This window comes from Labeo rohita, chromosome 11 (genome assembly GCF_022985175.1).
Source record: "Labeo rohita strain BAU-BD-2019 chromosome 11, IGBB_LRoh.1.0, whole genome shotgun sequence".
Classification (NCBI taxonomy): domain Eukaryota; kingdom Metazoa; phylum Chordata; class Actinopteri; order Cypriniformes; family Cyprinidae; genus Labeo; species Labeo rohita.
This window is the reverse complement of record NC_066879.1, coordinates 25,219,055-25,241,304: the sequence shown is the minus strand read 5'-3', so window position 1 is coordinate 25,241,304 and position 22,250 is coordinate 25,219,055. Positions and strand designations below refer to the sequence as shown.

General features: G+C 35.0%; 2 protein-coding genes across 5 annotated transcripts; one reads left to right on the top strand and one right to left on the bottom strand.

Moving 5' to 3' along the window:
• The first annotated feature begins 527 nt into the window (after positions 1-527).
• tfe3b (transcription factor binding to IGHM enhancer 3b) lies at positions 528-12,629 on the top strand. The gene is made up of 9 exons (XM_051122888.1): positions 528-621; positions 1,523-1,758; positions 3,444-3,668; positions 6,464-6,559; positions 7,547-7,658; positions 7,759-7,815; positions 7,906-7,981; positions 9,130-9,277; positions 10,215-12,629. Exons 2-9 carry the CDS (start codon positions 1,567-1,569, stop codon positions 10,656-10,658), a joined length of 1,350 nt encoding a protein of 449 aa, XP_050978845.1. The 5' UTR covers positions 528-621; positions 1,523-1,566; the 3' UTR covers positions 10,659-12,629.
• Positions 12,630-13,182: 553 nt separating this feature from the next.
• On the bottom strand, positions 13,183-21,976 carry si:dkey-245f22.3 (uncharacterized protein LOC492819 homolog). Of its 4 annotated transcripts, none has more exons than XR_007828680.1 (7): positions 21,881-21,976; positions 21,389-21,440; positions 20,769-20,907; positions 17,939-18,076; positions 17,636-17,863; positions 14,135-15,086; positions 13,183-13,901 (listed from the first exon to the last, which is right to left on the bottom strand). XR_007828680.1 is itself a non-coding variant. In XM_051122222.1 (6 exons), exons 3-6 carry the CDS (start codon positions 20,878-20,880, stop codon positions 14,773-14,775), a joined length of 792 nt encoding a protein of 263 aa, XP_050978179.1. In that variant the 5' UTR covers positions 20,881-20,907; positions 21,389-21,440; positions 21,881-21,976; the 3' UTR covers positions 13,183-14,772. The 4 variants fall into 4 exon arrangements, 1 of the variants encoding a protein (XP_050978179.1); XR_007828682.1 differs by having other exon boundaries at positions 21,389-21,436; positions 21,881-21,958; XR_007828681.1 differs by lacking the exon at positions 21,881-21,976 and adding an exon at positions 21,634-21,655.
• Between the last annotated feature and the right edge of the window lie 274 nt (positions 21,977-22,250).

Sequence of the window (22,250 nt, the reverse complement as noted above, 5' to 3'; positions counted from 1 at the left end):
GTTTTTAATAATCTTGACTTCAACTATTTAACTGATTATTTAAAACAACATTTTGTTGACAGTTTGCTATTGTAAAAACATCGTAAATACATTTACATGAAAAACTGTTGTTTCTTTTGAATTTTAAAGAAAAGAAAACATTTATTTACTTTCATAGAAATTAGTTAAACCAGCCTGTAATTTAGTGAAATAAACGTTTTAAAATTTTTGTTTTACTTTTATCCACCTATACTTTCATTTAGTTTGACTTTATTACTGTTTTTCTTGTTGACTGGTGCTGTAAAAATTGCATATTTGTAAGCTTTTAAAACATGTTGATGCCATGTCGTTGTTTTTTTTTAAAATTATATTTATTTAATTTAGTTTTTTTTTTTTTTTTAGTTAATTTTATTTTCGTTTCATTTTCATTTTTCTTCATCTCAATTAGCTACCTTTTAATAGTTTTAGTTTTACCGAACAATAACAAAAACTTTACATGTGAAAGAGGGAAAGAGTAAAGGATGTTTGAGTATCATGAGGAGAGATGGGGATCAGCCTGTCACATCCAAAACAAGGAAATCCTCATGCGAGTAATGGCGATTCTTCTAGCAAACTCGCTTTACTTCTGCTAACACCAACCAGGTAACTCAAACAACTTTATTTCGACTTCTTTTTGAGACGACACTTACGTGCAAGCCATGTTAATCGGAACAATTCTGGGTGAAAGAAAATTAATGAAGTTAAATACAGGCAACGTGCCAGTTTGAAGTTGGTTGACATGTCAACTAGCTAGCATGTTAGCTTAGCGCTAACAGCTGGATGCTGTCAAAAACAACTAATTCCGGGTTTGGTAAGTGCGCAACAGAGACAGTCATATGCAATTACATTAACTAAATGTTGTAAATAATCAATAAACAAGTTAATTTGTTTTAAAGTAACGAACTTGCTTAACTTTAAATAGTTCGGTTAATCCCGACAATGTAGCGAACTATTACATAACTCCTCAGCTACAGTAGCATATCTAAATGCACAATTGAAGTGTTTTTGTTTATTCATAGCTCCAGAAGTATATTCAGTTTAGTGTTTGTAACTAGTGATGGAAATGTTTTAAAGGCAACTCCGGAATAATAGTAACGTTAGTGTGGTTAGCTGTCATCTGTACTTCCCCTTGAATGAGCTGTAGATTTCAGTCATATGACATAATACGGATTCCGATCATAAATTTAAATTGGATATTGGTTAGACATGCTTATTCTATTTTTGAATGTTACTCGGTTCTTAGGTACTGTTACAGCCTTTAAAAGTACATATATAAATTTGTTACTTTAAGTTGGAGAGCTGAATCTATTTGCCAATCATGCTTTGGTAGAGTATTAAATTTCTCTTTGAATGCATCTATCTGAGTGTGATGACTCAGCTCAGTTAAATTTCCCTGGTTCTTAACCCTTCATTGTCCAAAAGGAGAAGTGACCATTTCCATTACTTCCTTTTACACTGCCTCTACTTCTATTGCCAACTTTCTTGATGCTTTTCATCATTGCAGCTTGTTAGTTCTTCTCATACTTGACCTGTGGAACCAGCGTAGCCATGTCATCCCGAGTGTTGCTACGGCAACAGTTGATGCGGGAGCAGGCGCAGGAGCAGGAGAGGAGGGAGGCGCAGCAGCAGGCGTCTGTCGCTCAACTCCGCCCTACAGAATCCACTCCCGCCATCTCCGTCACGGTGCCGCCCATGGCTGCACGCCCTCCTCCAGCTCAAGTACCAGTGGAGGTCCTGAAGGTGGGTTTGGACCTTCTTATGAGCCTTACAAATTTTCTTGCTTGACACTGTGTTTACACACGTCTAGTAGCCATGACACAGTCAGCTGAAAGTTTTAAGCTAGACCTAAAAAACTGTTAAAAAGAGAAATGTGTTAAAAAAATTGTAAATGAAACTTATCTAAATTATTTAAATATAGATATTTAAAAAAAAACAGTTTTTGTTATTGTTAACTAAAACTATTAAGATCCACACACGGTTATATGCCAGGCTTATACCCTTTTCAAAAAGTCTTTATTAAATGCTGCATCAGAGGTCATAAAAATCAGTGCAAAATGTCTTCGAGACAAAGCTCTTCCTCAGTGCCACGTTTCCATGTTTTTTTGGATCTACGCACCGGACTAACTTGGGTTTTAGTTTCTGGACATTTGGTGCTGCTCCTTTTCTGTGACTTTGTAACTAAAACTATTAAAAACATTTTCCATTAACTAAAATAAAGTCAAACTAAAATATAATTACTGGATGAAAAACCTAACCTAAACTAAAATTAGTTAATAAAATTAGAAATATTTGCAACTAAGGGAAATTAAAGAAGTTATAATAAGTTATTTTTGCTTAATCAAAATAACCCAACTGCAGCTTGACTGAGATTAATTGGATTTTTGGAAATTGTTAAAAACAATAAATATATGTATATATATAAAATTATATCATTGCTATAAAAAATGGCCTTTGCAGTTGCTATTTTAGAAAAATGTTAGTATATTTTATTTTATTGTTGAAAATAAAAATATAAGATAATATAGTTTTAATGTTTATTATATTTTATTTATTTTATCATATTTTATATGCCAGGCTGTTGTTGAAAATAAAAAATATACAGTAATATATAGTTTTAAGATTATATGATGTTATAATATATTATACCCTGGACCATAAAACCAGTCATAAGTAGCATGGGTATATTTGTAGCAAGATCAAAATTATTGATTTTTATTTTATGGCAAAAATCATTAGGATATTAAGTACAGATCATGTTCCATGAAGATATTTTGTAAATATCCTACCATAAATATATCAAAACTTAATTTTTGATTAGTAATATACATTGCTAAGATCTTTAATTGGACAACTTTAAAGGCAATTATGATTTTTTTTTTTTTTTGCACCCTCAAGATTCCAGATTTTCAAAAAGTTGTATCTCGGCCAAATATTGTCCTGTCCTGACGTCAATGGAAAGCCTTTTTATTCAGCTTTCAGATGATGTATAAATCTCAATTTCAAAAATTTGACTCTTATGACTGGTTTTGTGGTCCAGGGTATATTATGTTATGCCAAGCTGTTGTTGAAAAAACAAACAAACTTGTTTTTATTGCCTGGTTGTTCTGACTTGCCTGGTTAATAAATACATTATAAGAATTTGTAAAAATTAAAAGACTAAATAATAAGTAATGTTTTTAAATACTACATACAGTTGCACCAAGAGCTTTTGGTGTAGACAGCTTCACTAAAGTTTAGTTTTAGTTTTGATGTCACATCCATCCAGTGTAGAATTAACACAAGTGTGAGTTCCCTTTTTTTTTTAATTAAGAGTAACAAAATTTCCTTCCTTATAATTACTACATGGCAACCATTTAATGTGTATGCGTGAAATGTTACTGACGTTTTTACATTGCCATTAATCCAGTGTTTTTACTTTGCTGTAGGTGCAAACTCATCTTGAAAACCCAACTAAATACCACATCCAGCAGGCCCAGAGGCAGCAAGTGAAGCAGTACTTGTCCACCACACTAGGAAATAAAGTTGCCACACAAACTCTGGGTGTATCCCCTGTTCCACAGTCAAACTCTGCTCCAGAGAGGTGCCATTCTGCAAGCAGTGCTCCCAACAGCCCAATGGCACATCTCAACCTGGGCCCCAACAAAGAAGAGGTGAAGCACATCTAAATATTCACTGTGTACTGATCATCTCTTTCAAACGTTAAAGCTGCTTAAAGGAGAAGTCCACTTCCAAAACAAAGATTCATATATAATGTACTCACCCCCTTGTCATCCAAGATGTTTATGTCTTTCTTTCATCAGTCGTAAAGAAATTGTTTTTTGAGGAAAACATTTCTGCATTTTTCTCCATATAATGGACTGATATGGTGCCCCGATTTGGAACTTCCAAAATGCAGTTTAAATGCAGCTTCAAATGATCCCAAATGCGGTTCAAATGAGGTTCAAAATCGTCCTACATCGCTGTTTTACCTTTTTTTTTTTAAAGGGCATTTGACCTTCTTTGCATTTTCACTTTGTAAACACTGGGTTGGTACTTTTGCAGTGATGTAGGATGATTTTGAAGTAGGAGGAGAAAATGAGATGGGAGTTTTTCGACATACCCTAACTGTATTGACCCGTATATAAAGTATATAAATTTTTGAATTTTTTTAGAAAATAACAGATCGTTTTGCTTATTCTGCGCCTGGGATCATTTAGAGCTCTTTGAAGCTGCATTTAAACTGCATTTTGGAAGTTCAAACTCGCGGGCACCACTGAAGTCCGTTATATGGAAAACATTCCTGAAATGTTTTCCTCAAAAAACATAATTTCATTACGACTGAGGAAAGAAAGACATGAACATCTTGCATGACAATGGGGTGAGTACATTATATGTAAATTTTTGTTCTGGAAGTGAACTTCTCCTTTAACATTAACTAAGACTAATTAAAGGTTTAGAAGTACTTTTCATTGTTAGCTAGTGTAAAAAAAAAAAAATTGGAACCTTATTTTAATAGGTGAACACACTTACCTTTCCCTCTTCAGTTTTCCCTCTCACTAGCTTTGAGTCACATTGTACTGCAAAATACCACACCAGTGGCTTAATTATATTTGCACCCCTCTTTCACACCATACAGCACTTTTGCTTTAGATCGCCCATAGAACACACACTTGACAGTTTCTTGTTAAGAATACAGTTCAGTCGTTCTCTAAATACATGTGTTTATACCACATGTATTTAGGGAACCACTGAAAAAACCAATTTGTTTAAGTACGGTATGTGATTAGATATGCAACATTCAATGTTAAAGGTCCTTGCACACTGAGTCCGAAATTTGCGCACATTAAAAAAATAAATACCTCACCTTTTGTCAATCACATTTACACACTGCATTCGAAACTTTCGTCCGTCATTTAAAGAAATCTAATCAATTCGGTTCAATTTTCTGCTTTTTTTGAAAAAATGCATACGAAAATTTCAGACTTAGTATGCAAGGACTTTCAAGGGGTCATCGGATGCAAAACTCACTTTTACTTGCTGTTTGAACATAAATGTGTGTTGGCAGTGTGTGTACACAACCACCCCGTAATGATAAAAATTCATGCAGTGGTATTTTTACAGTTTTTATAAGTAATATCCCCTTTTTCAAATCAGGCCATTCTCAGTATCTTATCTGTGTGATGTCACAAAAATCCAGGCTGCTCCCACTATAGTTAACCCCTTAGACCCGCCCTGAGTGAGCTGAGTTAGCTGTAAACACTCCGACCGCCGTTGTTTCGACGCCAGTACAGGGGAAGATAAGAAAGTTTTCTAAGCGGTTGAGGTGTTCTGTTGTTGAATGTAGTAAAAATCATAGCAGTTGTCATTAACTCCCGACATCTGAGCCGCTGAAGATGCAGAGGATTAACATTACATTAGTTTTTGAAGGAAATGCACTTGACGATCTATATAAATGCATCTATGTTTGCGCGAATCATTTGTAATCCAGCTTCGCCTACAGAAGAAGTGAGTATAAGGGTTTTTTATGCATGAGCTAGTTAGCAAGTTTTGCGGCTAAACATGGCTAATGTAAACTGTACTGCTTGTCCCCCCCCAAAGAGAGGGGCGGGGTGAACAGAGCTCATTAGCATTTAAAGGCATATGCAACAAAACGGCTCGCTTTGAAAAGGACTGATTTTGATAAGGTAAAAAGGGTGTTTTTTACACTAACACTAAGACATTTTAACTAAAGTATGTTATAAACTTCTCATGGAACACTCCACTTTTTTTGAAAATAGGCTAATTTTCCAACTCCCTTAGAGTTAAACAATTGAGTTTTACTGTTTTGACTCTTCTGTAGTTGCATCGTATACAAAGACGGACGGAAAATGAAAAGTTGTGATTTTCTAGGTCAGTATGGCTAGGAACTATACTCTCATTTCAGTGTAATAATCAAGGAACTTTGCTGCCGTACCATCGGTGCAGCAGGCACAATGATATTACGCAGCCGTCAACTCTGCCGGCTGCAACTCTGCATCTTAGTGCCGGTCACTTTCAGGCGCTCCGTAATATCATTGCACCTGCTGCACTCATGGTACGGCAGCAAAGTTCCTTGATTATTACGCCAGAATGAGAGTATAGGTTCTAGCCATATCAGCCTAGAAAATCACAACTTTTCATTTTCCATCAGTCTTAGTACACAATGTAACTACAGAAGAGTTTTAAATGGGAAAAATATTGTCATTACATATAGTCATTTTTGAGCAAGATGCTATTGTTTTAATCAGATTCAGTGTTCTTTGCTAAGCTATGCTAAAAGTGAAAACTCAACAATGAGCCTATTTTTTTTTTTTTTTTTTTTTTAAAGTGGAGTGTTCCTTTAAGACCCTAACAAATTATATCAACTTGCGGAAAATGGCCATCCGATGACCCCTTTATCACTTTTAAATGACATCGCTCATTTTAAAACTTGATTGCATCCCCTTAGATGGATGATGTCATCGATGACATCATCAGCCTTGAATCCAGCTTCAATGATGACATCATGTCACTGATAGATTCTGGCCTGCAGCTCCCAAACACGGTAAGCTGAGCAAACATCTACATTATTGATGGACACATCCATAACATTACGGAAATGTTCCGAATAAAAGCCTCTTTGAACCGCAGCTATATTTGTGGTAAACCGCCACAAACCATTTTGAAAGCTACAGAGAGATAATTTCCTGAACATAAATGTCCCCACCCCTTTTAAGAGTGAGTGCTAACCACTGCACTTATGAGGGAGGCGATAAATGGGGATGCACCTCAGCAATCGACAACGTTCACTTCTAACACTTTACTGACACCTGCCAGGCAGGAATCATCAGGGAGGGCACAAAAAAGACTGTGAACGTTGGGTACAGAGCATTGCAGAGGATAGAAAGAACTTGGGGAAATAACTGGTGAAGGATATACTTTTTATTTCTGGAAGGAGTAAAAGTGCAGTGACATAAAATGAGGATTTTAGTTTTACTGCGGGAGCATGAAAAGAAAAGAAAGGTAAAATCTCATTCTTAAATTAATTTGTTTTTGTTCTTAAAGAAATCTGTTTCGAATTGCTGCTGTTTTGAATTTAAATAATATTTTATATTATACACAAATTATAATAATGTATGTATAATATATATGTTATTGTAATGTATAAATAAGGAATATTGATATTAAAAATTGCAAGTTATTTTAATAATAATGTTTATAATTTGTCTACAAATAGTTTTTTTCTGTATAAATATTATGAACAATTCAATAATTTAATTGCATGTAGTAATATGGTCACCTATCAAATTCTAACACATTTACTTGGTGTACTATTTTTTTACTCTTACAGTTGATTATAGTACATGTCAGTATTCTTTGTAGTTTGTAGATTAAACATTAGCATACTTGATTTACAAAAAAAAAGTGCTATTTGATTTTAAACAATGTTTTAGGCTGATATGATCACCACATTAATATAACATAATTTCTTGTGCAGTTTGTTGTTTTGCAGATTTTTTTATTTTATTTCTTCTATCTATTATTGTCTTAGCTACCAGGCAACCTTCTAGATGTCTACAACAGTCCTGGCATGGCGACCCCCACAATCACCGTCAGCAATTCTTGTCCGGCAGATTTGGCTAATATTAAAAGGGAATTAACTGGTAATGATTTACTCAGCCCATCTTCTTTATTATGTTTGTTTCAGTTGGGTTTATGTATTTACAATATCGTGTGATAGTTATAATAGTTGTTTATTTTCAGACGCAGAGGCCAGAGCCTTTATGAAGGAGAGGCAAAAGAAAGATAATCACAATCTCAGTGAGTTCAAAACACACAGGCTCCAGTAGTATATTGCTTGTATCCTGTCATTACATGGCTTAGCCTGAATAAATGTTTTACTTTGTGCAGTTGAAAGGCGGAGGAGATTCAACATAAATGACAGAATAAAGGAATTAGGGGCTCTGATACCCAAATCCAGTGATCCGTAAGTATCTCTCCTTAAAACTTAAGCTTCATGGCACTTTTTTAAAGAAACCACATGAGAGAACTACCAGTGAAATGTTTTGGCTGATTTTATAGCTTATGCTTGAAATTAGTTTATGATCAGATTCTTTGATTTAATTCTCTTTTTAAATTAAGTGGCATTTTAGCAGCACTTGAACCACTGCTGTTTTGTTTTAAAAATGACAATGTTCAAATTTGGGTCAGTACTCTTGTTTTCTGAAAGAAATGATTTTTTTTTTTTTAGCAGGAATGCATTAAAGGGTTACTTCACTTCCAGAAAAAAAAATATCCTGATAATTTACTAACCGCTATGTGATCCAAGAGGTTTATGTCTTTCTTTCTTCAGTCGAAAAGAAATTAAGGTTTTGAGGAAAACATTCCAGGATTTTTCTCCATATAGAGGACTTCAGTGGGGTTAGTTCTATGTCTGTGTATTCCAGTTCAAACAGACAGGGTAGGATAAAAACTCCTCCTCATTTTCTCCTTCAACTTCAAAATTGTCCGACATCATTGTTTTACCGTTTTGTTTTTTTGTAAAGGGTGTTTGACTTTCTTTGCACGTTCGATTTGTAAACACTGGGTTGGTACTTCTGCCTACGTCACACGTGACCTTTCCAACATGACTATGTAATGCGTGAAGTCGAGCTAGTGCAAGACAAGCATTTGTGGTTACAAAGTATATCATTTTTTAAAATTTCTTTTAGAAAATGACTAATTGTTTCACTGCATGGGTCTGCAATGTAGACCTTCAACCCATTGGTGCCCACTGAAGTCCACTATATGCAGAAAAATCCTGAAATGTTTTCCTCAAAAACCTTAATTTCTTTTCAGTTGAAAAAAACAGACAGACATGTCTTGGATAACATGGGGGTGAGTACATTATCAGGAAATTGTTATTCTGGAAGTGAACTAATCATTTAGTCAAAAGTCAAAGTAGAAACATTTATAATGTTACAAAAGATTTATAAAATGCATATAAATGTTGTTCTTTTAAAAATTTGATTCATCCAAGAATCCTGAAAAAAATGAATCTAGGTTTTGACAAAAATATGAATCAACAATGATACATTTTAAAATACATTTGTAATATTATTTCACAATATTACTGTTTTCTTGTTAAAATGGCAGGGAGATGCGCTGGAACAAGGGAACCATTTTGAAGGCTTCTGTTGACTACATAAGAAAACTGCAGAAAGAGCAACAGAGGTCCAAAGAGATTGAGATGAGGCAGAAGAAACTGGAGCAATCCAACCAGGCTTTGCTGCTCCGCATACAGGTATAAGATCGACTGTCAGTCTGTATTATTCTGTAGTCCAAACAAGGCTGTTCGCTTTCCTGTCCGTACTCAAAAACACACCATCCCATATCAATTTCCTTCACTTAATAATCAACATTTTCTTTACTATCGACATGCCATTAATATAAATGTGAACGTAAATAGAGTAGTCTACAACCCCAATTCCAGAAAGGTTGGGATGTTTCGTGAAATGCCATAAAATCAAGAATATGTTATTTGTTCATTCTCTTTACCTCTATTTAAGTGCCTAAAGTACAAAGAAAAAATGTCCAGTGTTTTCACTGGCCAACTTTTTATTTTATTTTATAATTATAAACAAAGTTTGATTTTGATGGCTACAATACACTCCAAAAAAGCTGGGACAGAGGCAAAATAAAATAGAAAATAGGTTATAAAATATCCAATTTTGAAACAGTTTACAGTAAGCAGGTGAAATGGAAATAGGTGAGGATATCTTTCACAAACTGCCTCACATAATATTGTGAAAAGATTCAGGGAATCCATAAAAATGTAAGTCTGTGTAGGGCAAGGCAAGACATCTCAGATGAATGTGCATGACCTTTGAGCTCTCAGATGGCATTGCATAAGAAACCGTCATGCTGCGGTGTTAAATATAGCCACATGGGCTCAGGAGTACTTCAGAATAAACGCTGTCACTTAACACATTCTGCAACTGAATCAATAAATGCAACTTGAATTTCTGTTACTCTAGCAGAAAGCTATAAAAGTTACACACTGCCGCTAAAAGTTACACACTGCACCTTTAAATAAAGGTTAAAGAGAATAAACAGACAACATATTTTTGATTTTATGGCATTTCACGAAACATCCCAACTTTGGAATTGGGGTTGTAGAATACCGAACATATCCTGTAAAAGGATGGACTCTAACACCCCCTGCTGTTTGTTGCACACAGGAATTAGAGATGCAAGCTCGTCATCATGGCCTCTCCGCTGCTGTGCCTCCAGGCCTGAGCGCAGAAGCTTCCTTTCTTCAGCAACAGCTACTACAAGGAAACCAATCCATGCAGCCTGGCACTGGGGAAAGCCAACCTCAGAGCCACCTCAGCATAACACAGACTTCCACTTCTTCTTTCCTCGCAATACCTCCTTCTGGCTCTCCGGCTGCTGCTGCAGCAGTAAGTGGCCCTCTGGACCTGGATACGTTTAGCTTCGCGGAGCTGGATGAGTCTTCAGCCTCTGATCTTTACCCTGACGTGGGACTTAGTGACATTCTGATGGATGACGGCTGCACGATGCCCGCTGTCAGGTCGTCCGATCTGCTTTTCTCACCAATGTCCCCTGGAGCCTCCAAGACCAGCAGCCGCAGGAGTAGCGTGACCATGGAGGACGACTTGTGACCGAACTGACCACTATATGTATGTTTCTATGCTCTTCCTCGTGTGGGACACCGTGGGACGTTTTTAAAGAGATAGTTCACTTAAAAATAAAAATTCTGTTATTTACTCACCCTCACGTTGTTCCAAACCTAACTTTGGAAAGTTTCTTCTGTGGAACTTCAAAGAAGGTTTTTTGAGAAATGTCTCAGTCTCAGTAAAGTGGTTACCAAAACTGATATTTCTTCAAAATATCTTCTTTGGTGTTCAGTTTTTTTGGTGAGCTATCAATTTAGAAACACTCTCCACGTGTTTGTGCTGTCATATTCTCGATAATTCAGTTAATTTAGAGAAAAAATTAACTGTAGTATTACGTAGTTTTGTAGGCAGTCCGTGATCCCAAAAGTTCATCCTGAATTTGAAATGCACCCAAAACATTTAGCCTTTTTGTAGCTAAAATTGAGGACATTCTAGCCTATACAGCATAGTTGTCTTGCTGTAAGGGTAAATCATGTGACGTTTATTAATGTTTTAGATGTGTTTTTTAGCATGCAAGTGCACATATATATGATTTCGGAGTGTGGTGTGAGTAGTCGCTTATCGCACCAAAGGGATGCTTCAGAGTTGTGTTTAATAGCATGAACTCATTTTTCATATTATGTTGAAAATGTTCAAGCAATATTTACTGCTTATATCAGAAAAATCTATTTTTTTAACACTCTTTCCTGGCTTTACTTTCAGCCAAGTACTTGCATATTTACTACTAACTGGTTTGAAATTTCTACATTTTATTTGTTTGTTTACAACACTTCCTTTTATGTTTCGTTAATTTGACCGTCAATGTTACATTGCTAAACAAATGTGTGATGGTGCAGGTGCTCAGACATGATTTACAGTAACACTTTATAATAAGGTAAAGTTCGTATTTTTAATAAATTGATTAGCATTGCTTAATACATTAGGTGTCATGAAAAAACAATGTTAGTTCATTTCTGTTTTTTATGGTATATTTATAAATTAACATTTAATCTAGATTATTGTATGTTGTAAAAATCACTGTTTATTGTTACTTCATGATACCTAACGCATTAACTAATGTAAATTTCCTTTTTGTGTAAACTGTAGAGATTTTTAGGATGTGTATAAGGAAACAAGCCACATAAACGTCATGCACAAATAGCTTTTCAGGTATCAAATTTTACAAGCTACCTCTGCCTAAAGTGCTTTTTATAACCAGTAGATCTAAATCAGCATTTTGTTAGATGCAGCTAAACACACACTTACCTGCGAATGTAAACGAACTTGCGCATCTGTGCTGTGCTCAGAAATATGACATTTAGAGTACTGCCAGTCAAAGCCAAATGAAGTTTCATCTCTGATCAAACTGTGCCTGAAGCATAAAGGAACAAAAGTCATTTGTTTGGTTTGTAAATAGAAAAATGAATACAAATGAGTCGTCAAAGGTTTAAAAGTTGTTCATTATTAATTCTGCAGCAATTCAGATGAATGTCTAATATATAAAACTAGATGATCTAAAGCAGATTAAATGCAGATTGTAAAATATATTTAAAACTTGAATGTGAATGTAATGGATTATGCAGTTTTCCTTTTCTTCTGTCACAGGCACAGAATGGGTATAAGTCTGAAATGATTTGATTATGTGAAGTCACAGCAATAATATTTTATTGTCTCATTTCCTGACAGTCCGGTCCTTAGAAATAAGCATTATTGTGTGTTTTAGGACATATTTCCTCTCATTAAAACTAAATTGCCAGTTATTGTTCTGCTGCTGGTGTGTCATTGCCTTTACTTTCATTACATCTGTGTTCAATTAAAGGGAAGGTGTTGTTCTTTTTTGTAAACAGGTTTTTTTTTCAAAGCACATAATTTATAATTGAGAGAAAATGTATTTTAATTAGAATTTTCCTGTGTGTTGGTGGCCTTTAATTGGCTAAAATAAACTGATGAGAAAAAAAATCTCATTAGATTGCTTGACTTTTTTTCAGATGTGTCTCTTTTTTAGTGTATGCACACTGACGTGCATTTCACACTTTAAAAATAGCTTTAAAAATAAAGACAACAGTGTTATATTTTTAATTCAAGAACAGAATATAAGATACATTTCCTATAATTCAATCTGACATTTTCTTGCCAAATCAAATCATGAATCATTGCATCACACAACATGAGCACATAAAAGCAAATTACATTATTTTTATAATAAAAATGGAAAATAAATAAAAATAGCTGATTACCCTGGTGAAAAATCCAGCATATGCTGTTAGGTATGTTTTGATGCTGGGATGCTGGTTAGGTAGGTTTTGATGCTGGTTTAAGATGGTACTTTGCTGGTTTATGCTGGTCCTTAGCTGGTTTATGCTGGTCCTTTGCTGGTTCATGCTGGTCCTTGACCAGCAACATGACCAGCAAAAACCAGCAAAGGACCAGCTTAAACCAGCATCAAAACCTACCTAACCACCATTCCAGCATCAAAACATACCTACCAGCATATGCTGTTTTTTTCACCAGGGCAGTGCGTCACCAAGACATGATTTCAGGCCCACCCATAATATCCTAAACACAAAAACTGTGAAAAAATTGTTTAACGGTTTAATTCCACAATTCAGTACTAAATAGTTCACAGTCTTTGTAACATGTTTTTAGCAATACATTTTACTCTGAAAAATGCTGGGTTAAAAACAACCCAACCTGGGTTATTTGGCAACCCAGCGCTGGGTAAATATTGGTCAGAACACATGCAGGGTTGTTTTGACCAAGCTGGTTGGGTTAAATGTTTTTACCAAATATGCTGGGTTATTTTTTTAGGTCAAGTATTGTTTAAAAATTATTATATTGCTGGCTTAAAATGGTCTGGAACTTAAAAAAAACCCCACACGGTATTACTAGAGGCAACAGCAATAATCAAAAGAATGAACATTTATTATTAAGCAAGAACACATGGACAAAATACAAGACAAATTGAATTTATTTGGGTGAATACAGCATAGTTTACAATATTACATACATTTAAACTCATTTAACAATCATTTTAGACAATAAAAACGTAACAATTAAAAGTATAATTTTAATTTCAGTGTTTTCAACCATTTTCTATAATCGCTTTTTAATGAAATAGCGCTAATTCTCGTGCAGGTGTGTCACCGAAATCTGAGGCGAAGGGCTGCTGTTTGCCAGGGTAACTGCGAACTTCAGACTGTGGCCTTGCGTTTCACTCTTAGCTGAAAGATGCCGTGACTGCTCCAAAACCTTCCCATAAACAAACAGTACTGACATTAGAGAACATTAAAATTTGTTAACATGAAATTAAATTAAACTCAATACTATAACAAATAAAACCAATTTATTTTATGCAAGGCAAAAGGCGTTTCCATCATGCGAAGTGACGCAGCTGACTGATATCGTCTTTATGTTGCATTGTGTAAAATAATACAGTTTACAGCACAGTAAAAAGTTATAAATGAAATAAAATGTATACAAACCCTTATTTCGCTGAAGAAGTGCACCATATCGGCTGCGCTGGAACTCCTGCAGAAGACTCAAAAAGCCCATGCTCTGACTGTAACTCAGCAGCTGGGTTATTTAGTCGGAGACAGGCTCTACCCTGGAACTTAGTTACAGAAAAATTACCCAGCACCTGGGTAAAAAATATTAAAAATAACCCAATAAAATGAACCAACAAGTTGAACCCAGCATTTGAGTTAAAAAAATAACCCAGCACCTGCGTAAAATATTAAAAACAACTCAATAAAATGACTCAATAAAAACTGGCTGAACCCAGTATTTTGGTTAAAAAAAAATAACCCTGCATTTTTTTGGAATGCACGGACTTTAACTTTACCGAATATTTACTCTTAAACTGCGATGAGCTAAACAAAATATTTTAAATGAATTTCAATATATTCTAGTTCAGGTGACATGTAAACAGCATATGCTTTTATTATCCTCTAATGCAGTATCAAAATGCAGTACCAAATGCAGCCGTGCAGTATCACAGCCACGGTGAAACAGCAGATTTACATGCTTGTGAAATCAGCACATTAAAATTTACTACATTCCATTCCAGCTTTATCTGATTGTCACGAGCAGTATATAAATGAGTGTGAGATGTCATGAGCAGCTAGTGAAACAGAAGCTGAGAGAGTTCCATGCCTAGTTCCAGACACTCGGTCGTCTGTAGACAGAGATCGCAAACAGAGCAGTCAAAGGTGGTTTCTCCGCAACTACAGCCGCACGCTGCCATGTATTCTGCGCAGGTGCAACATGGGCAAAAATCTGTAAAGTCCTCCAGAGAGGCAGGGTCGCAACAGCATGCGTTAGAGCAGACGGATGAACAGATAGAGGCCACACAGTATTGACATCCATCACCAACGGCCAGCAAGCAATCCCAAAACTTGCAGAACAAACACGCCAACAGAAAGGACGCACACAGGTCTAGAAGTGCAAGAAAAGAGCAAAGAATTTAGATATATTCTGCATGTACTATATTTGCAGGTGTTATTTCAACTCATACTTGTTTTTTTGTTTTGTTTTTTTAACATTGAGGGTGAGGCGTTTGCAATAAAAGTATATGAGGTCTTATAACAATTATCTTATAATTTTATAAAAGTACTTACACTAATTCTATTAAAACTAAAACTACTGTTAAAAATCCTGTGTTATTTGAGCTGCAAGCTGTTTAAAAGAATAGTTCACCCAAAAATTTAAATTTGCTGAAAATTTACTCTAAGGTGTAGGTGAGTTTCTTCACCTGAACAGATTTGGAGAAATGTAGCATTACATCACTTGCTCACTAAGGAATCCTCTGTAGTGAATGGGTGCCGTCAGAATGAGAGTATAAACAGCTGATAAAAACATCACAATAAGCCACAAGTAATCCACATGACTCCATCAATTAACATCTTGTGATGTGAAAAACTGCCTATTTGTAATAGACAAATCCATCAAGATTTTAACTTCAAACCACTAAAGTATGTGGTACAGTACGTGAACGTGTGTCGAAGTCTGAGACGAAAGAAAAGAAATTGTTGAAAAGAATCGTTATTTTTGGGGGAGGTTTTGTGCACAAGTATTCTCGTAGCTTCATAAAATTACTGTTGAACCACTGATGTCACATGGACTATTTTAACGATGTCCTTACTACCTTTTTTAGGACTTGAACATGTCAGTTGCATTGCTGTCTATGCAGAGTCAAAAAGCTCTCGGGTTTGGTCAACAATATCTTAATTTGTGTTCCGAAGATGAATGAAGGTCTTACATGTTTGTAACGACATGACGGTGAGTAAATAATGACAGAATTTTCATTTTTGGGTGAGCTATCCCTTTAATTATGGATTTGTTTCTCACAAGCTGCCAGCTTTTTGCATCACAAGATGTTAACTGATGGACTGAAGTCGTGTGGATCACTTGTGTATTATTGTGATGTTTTATCAGCTATTTGGACTCTCATTCTGACGGCACCCATTCACTGCAGTGGATCCACTGGTGAGCAAGTGTAACACTACATTTCTCTAAACCTATTCAGATGAAGAAACAAACTCTTACATTTTGAATGACCTGAGGATGAGCAAATTTTTGTTAGTAAATTTTTATTTTTGGGTGAACTTTTCCTTTAAATGATACATGTCATGACAACAAAGTTTTAAAATTGAATATAACTTTACACAGAAAAGTTTAGAAACTGATTTCCTCCCCAATAAAATCATGTTCAAATCATGTTCTATCAAGTGTTGGGAAGGTTACTTTGGAAATGTAATAGATTACAATTTACCCTATTTAAATGTAATGAGTAGTGTAACTATTTCAATTACGTTGTTGAAGTAATATAACTGATTACAATTGATTACTTTTCTAAATTTCTAATGAATGTTTTCAGCTGTGAATAAACTGCATTTTGGAAGTTCAAACTCGGGGGCACCATTGAAGTCCACTATATGGAGAAAAATGCTGAAATGCTTTCCTCAAAAAAACATAAATTCTTCTACGACTGAAGAAAGAAAGACATGAACATCTTGGATGACAAGGGGGTGAGTACATTATCTGTACATTTTTGTTCTGGAAGTGGACTTCTCCTTTAAGATTATAAAAATGTAATTTTAAGGCACAGCCACCACAAAACCAGACTTTAGCACCTCTTTTTACTTTGAGATTGTTCTTTAAATACTAATTTAAAATCATAAGATATAGTTTAATAGCTACTGTTTTTAAAATCATATCTTTGCAAAGCTATGGCAGGAAAAAAACAGTTAATCTTAGAAAACAAAGCATATACAAAACCCAAATAGAAAATAAAATCAAATAGGCATGTGTCCTACTCTGTGTCTAAACTTCTGAAACAGTGGTGTCTCATATTTTTAGCGCAGTCTGGGAAAGAAATCAATCAAATCTGTATGTTTGTGAAAATATTCAGATGTTACCCCCTTTGTAATCGTTAACATTTTCATAAGTAACTGTAATTTAATTACACATTTTATCTCAGTAACTGTAACAATTTAAAGTTCCATCTATTTTACTCCCGAACACTGTTTACTATGAAAACAGTGGTTTGCCTCATTCACTTTCATTATTAGTGCGTCACTGTAAACCAGATTGTATATTAAAAAAGGAGACAAATGAGTCGAAATTAATTTTTGTGGTAATCAACAACATTATGACAAAAGTGCTATCGAAACCAGAATATTCCATTAATGGCTGAATCACTGACAAAATATTGATGTGGTAACCACAAATAAAGCAGCTTTGCTGACAGTGTAGTCCATCGTAAAAGTTTAAGAGCCTTAATACTACTAATCAGCACCACACCGAAAAAGTCTGGTGTGCATCCTCATCAATTCATCCTCATTAATGTGATAAAACATGACAGGAAGAGAGAAAGCTGTTGTCAGTTTTGCTAGCGAAGACTTCAGCATCTATAATGCATTAGAAGTCATAAAAATTGAATCCCTCATTTCATTGAGTCAAATGTAATTTGAGGTGTTGCTTACCTTCAACAGGGGCTTTCAGGCTCAAACGACTCAGTGTGGAGGTGGAGGATCGGCTGATTTTGCGATGACGGTGTGTCGCTTTATAAGCGCTGATGCGTGACTTTTTTAGATGGTTTGTGGGTAGTTGAACACAGACAGGAAAAGCATCGCTGATGTCACTGCTAGCAGGGTTTAGAACGTTCTGAAATGGCTTTTTCACATCTGCTGGGAATTCTTTAATTTGCACATCTATAAAAAGGACACAACAATAATATCATTTGGATGGTAGATTAAACAATGAACAGTAGTGTGAAAGATATTTACCAAATGGTAGTGGTTTCGATTTGCTAAGAGGAGAAATAAGACACGAGTTTTCCTTCCCAGAGAGTACATCGGTTGGTGATAGTTCACTATCCTTTAGACATGTTTTAGTAGATTCCAAATCTTGTACATCTGATGGCTCTGTAAAATAAATAAACCACATTATAAGTTGTTTTTCTCTTCATACTAAAGTATTACTGATATTAACTATATGGCTTTGCGTTATCATATGGGCAAAACTATTGTTCCAGACACCTAAAATAGATTCACAAATGCTCTGTTTACCCATAAATACACATGAACTAGACAAAATGACTGGCAACATGGGCACTATCTTCTTACATTAGAAGCTGTCGTCCCCATCAAACTGAAAAAGGTACTGGGCCGTGGTACAACAGTAATACCCATTCTCTCAAGAAAGAAACTTGTAATCTTAAGCGCAAATGGGGAAAAACTACCTTGGAAGTTTGCGCTGAAAAACAGTATGTCCAGATATACACAGGCTCTAAAAGCTGCCAGGGCCGACTCATAGAAAACAACCAAAACAATCCAAGGTTCTTATTTAGCACAGTGGCTAGATTAACAAATAATCAGACATCACCCGATCTAATAGTCCCTTACAGTTTAATAGTAATGACTTTATGAATTTCTTCACTGCTAAAATAGATAACATCAGAAATACAATAACAAATGTAGATTCTACAGCAACTAATACGTCAGCTTCCAAAAGAAAAATTGCAGTGCTTTAAAACTATAGGACAGGAAGAGCTAAATAAACTTATCTCTGCGTCTAAACCAACAACATGCCTATTAGATTCTGTACCCACTAAATTACTAAAAGAGTTGTTATCTGTAGCAGAAGAACCGGTTTTCAATATTATTAACTCAGCGTTATCTTTAGGTCACATCCCAAAACCATTCAAGCTGGCAATTATTAAGCCTCTTATTAAGAAACCACAACTAGAGCCTAGTGAACTGTCTATTTATGTCTACAATTACAGACCCATTTCTAATCTTACGTTTATGTCTAATTTTAGAAAAAGCTGTATTCTTAATTATGCTCTTTCTTGCAAAAAAATTGTCTATGAAGAATTTCTTGCATCAGACCAAGGCTGCATCTCATTGCTAGTTTTACTTGATGACATACAGATCGTCTACAAAGCTATGCAGGTATTCAAGGGCAGGCTTTAAGATGGTTTAGATCCTACCTGTCTGATCGCTACCACTTTGTTTATTTGAGTCATCTCAATTATCACCAGAAAAGTATGGAGTGCCACAAGGATCTGTCCTAGTTCCTCTGCTATTTTCAATATACATGCTGCCCCTTGGTAATATTATTAGAAAATACGGGATTAGTTTTCATTGTTATGCTGATGATAGTCAACTATATCCACCTTATTTTTCAATGCGGAAGTAAGCTGTTTTCTAGTAATGTGTTAGACGTTCATAATCCGCCATAGGGAAATAACGAGACGAATATCAAAGTGCAGTAAATGGTAAAACAGTTTGCACTACAAACCAGTGTGCTCATAATTAAGATAATAAAGTAACATAATATGGTAAGACACACCAGTTTGCAATATCAAGCAGCAAAACTAGCTTTTTGTGCAGCTAAAAATAGCTGGAAGTGGATGAGACCAGAAGCCAGACAAAAAATGTACAAATGGCTGCACCTACTCTCATGGGAAAAATAAGGTGGATATCTCAACAAGACCAGATGAAACTTCTAAATTATCGAAGTTAACAGGATGCATTAAAAATGTAAAAGATTGGATGACCAATCATTTTCTCCTATTAAATTCAAATAAGACCATATTGGACCAAAAAACAGTAGACAGAATCTTTTGGATTACAATTTGCAATTAGACGGATGTGCCGTTACTTCCTCTACAGTCAAAAATCTGGGTGTTATATTAGACAGCAACTTGTGTTTTGAAAATCATATTTTTTATGTTACAAAAACAGCATTCTTCCATCTTACAAACACTGCCAAGCTACGAAACATGTTACATGTTTCTGATGCAGAAAAGCTAGTTCATGCATTCGTGAGCTCTAGACTAGACTATTGTAATTTACAGCTAGGTGGTTGTCCTGCATCTTCAATTAACAAGCTACAGGTAGTCCAAAATGCAGCTGCTAGAGTCCTTACCAGGTCAAGAAAATTGATCATATTACCCCAATTTTACAGTCTACCTATTAGGTTTTGCATCAGTTACAAAATATTACTTCTAACTTATAAGGCCCTTAATGGAGTCTTCTATCATGGTACAATCCATCAAGCTCCCTAAGGTCGCAAAACTCTGGATAGCAAAGTCCACTAAAGGCTCCCAAACTCTGGAATAGCCTTCCTGATAACGTTCGGGAGTTCGGACTCTCTCTCGGACACATCTCTTTAGCCAAGCATCCACATAGTGCATCTCATAATCCTGTACTGCAGTTATATCAGATCAAATGCACATTATTATTCTTTAACTTGGGTTAAACAAATCATTTTTGCTTGGAACAGCAGCTACGCTAATTATGTCCCTATGTCTTCCTCTGTTTCTGCCACGGGATTGACACAAGCTTCAGTCTGGATCCCGAACACCTAAGAAGAGATGATGCCAACCCTGAAACAACATACAGCACTACCGAATTTTGCTATAAGTTTAATTGCAACATATAATTCATTACTGTTAATAGTGTTCATTGTCTGTTTGATTATGTAATTAATTGATTTTTACCATACATCTCTGACATATGTACATCAACTTGACATAGTCACCACAAGTAAGCTACTACTAAATATATTGTATAAACTTTAATTTTCTGTAAAGCTATACAAAAATCTTACCAGTTTGTTGAAACGTTGTACTAAAAGCTGAATTATTTTGCGGCTCATCTTCATGAAAGTTGGATTTTGATCCAGTTGGTGACTGGTCGCCGTGTTCATCCTCACAGTCCATCTTTTAAAACTCCTCTCGCAGCTTTTGCTACAACAAGAATAAGTGTAAAGATGTAGAGCGAAAATGCCAGAGCATTTGAACTCTAAACTATGTCATTAAAAATTCAAACACAGGATGCAAAGAAAATAGATGTGCTGTATAGTCTGTGGTATATTTTAATTACTAATGGTAAAATACTGCGGAGGGAAAAAAGCTAATTGATCACTTGACATGTTGATATTTTACTGATTTACTTTTTTTGTTTTGTGACAAACATGACTACTTTTACTGAAGGATAGAATGTACAAATGCACAAAGTATATACAAAATATTATATATGTACATATATGCAAAAAAAATACAAAGCCTAGCATAAAAAGTACTGATGGAGCAAAAAGTGCCAGAGTCATTAATCTATTATTAATCTCAATCCATTTGGCGAACATACTGTTGTGACAGGGATAAGAGGCATCTTAGATGTAAAGAGAGCAATAAATTTCAGCAACCTATTAGTCCAATGTTTGCTTACCTTGAGTCAGAGAGATGTCAGGAAAACTTCTTTTCAAGATCTCAAATCCTTCCTTTGAAGAAATAACAGTTCAATTTTTGAGATAGACCTTAAAAATACTATATATTAAAACAAAAATGTTCTATTTTGAATATTCTCATCACGAAGAATTAAACGTTGCAAATGATTTAACACTCTCCCAGAACCAAAATGTCAACAAAGATAATTGAGGGCCAAATCATTATTGTAAATACGCACAAACTCACCTGATCACCTCGTCATCATATAAACAATATTAACTGCGTTACTGAGTCGACAAATGTATACAGATACTTATATTAATATGAGTAGTGGTGACATTTAATGTTAGAATAGTTTCTGTCAGGCTAAAACAATTTCTTAAAAAAAACACACACACAGTGTTGCCTCTTGACTTTTCCTACTTGTTTTCTACTAAGTTATTATATTATCTTACAAATCCTTGATCACTTAAGTTTTTTGAAATTCACTAACCTTCACAACAACATTCATCCCATCGTCCGTCAGATGTCAAATGGATTTTCTGTTTTACTTGCTCTGTAGGGGTCGTTGCTTTGGCTGGTCATTATCCATTCGTTAGCATGTCATAGTGTTGATAGGACGTACATGCACCACACCCCCTACTAATAAAAAAACGCAGTAACATATATTAAAATAACAAGAAATGTTTTTAAAAAATAATTAAGGAAAATAAAAAATATTATTATTATTAATATAATTATTATGCGCATTTTTAAATTATTATTATTGTTGTTTTTATTGTTAATAATTATGTCGTTAATATAAAACAGTAACAGAAAACACACCGAGTGTTAAGTCTTTGGACTGTACCATAGAATACACT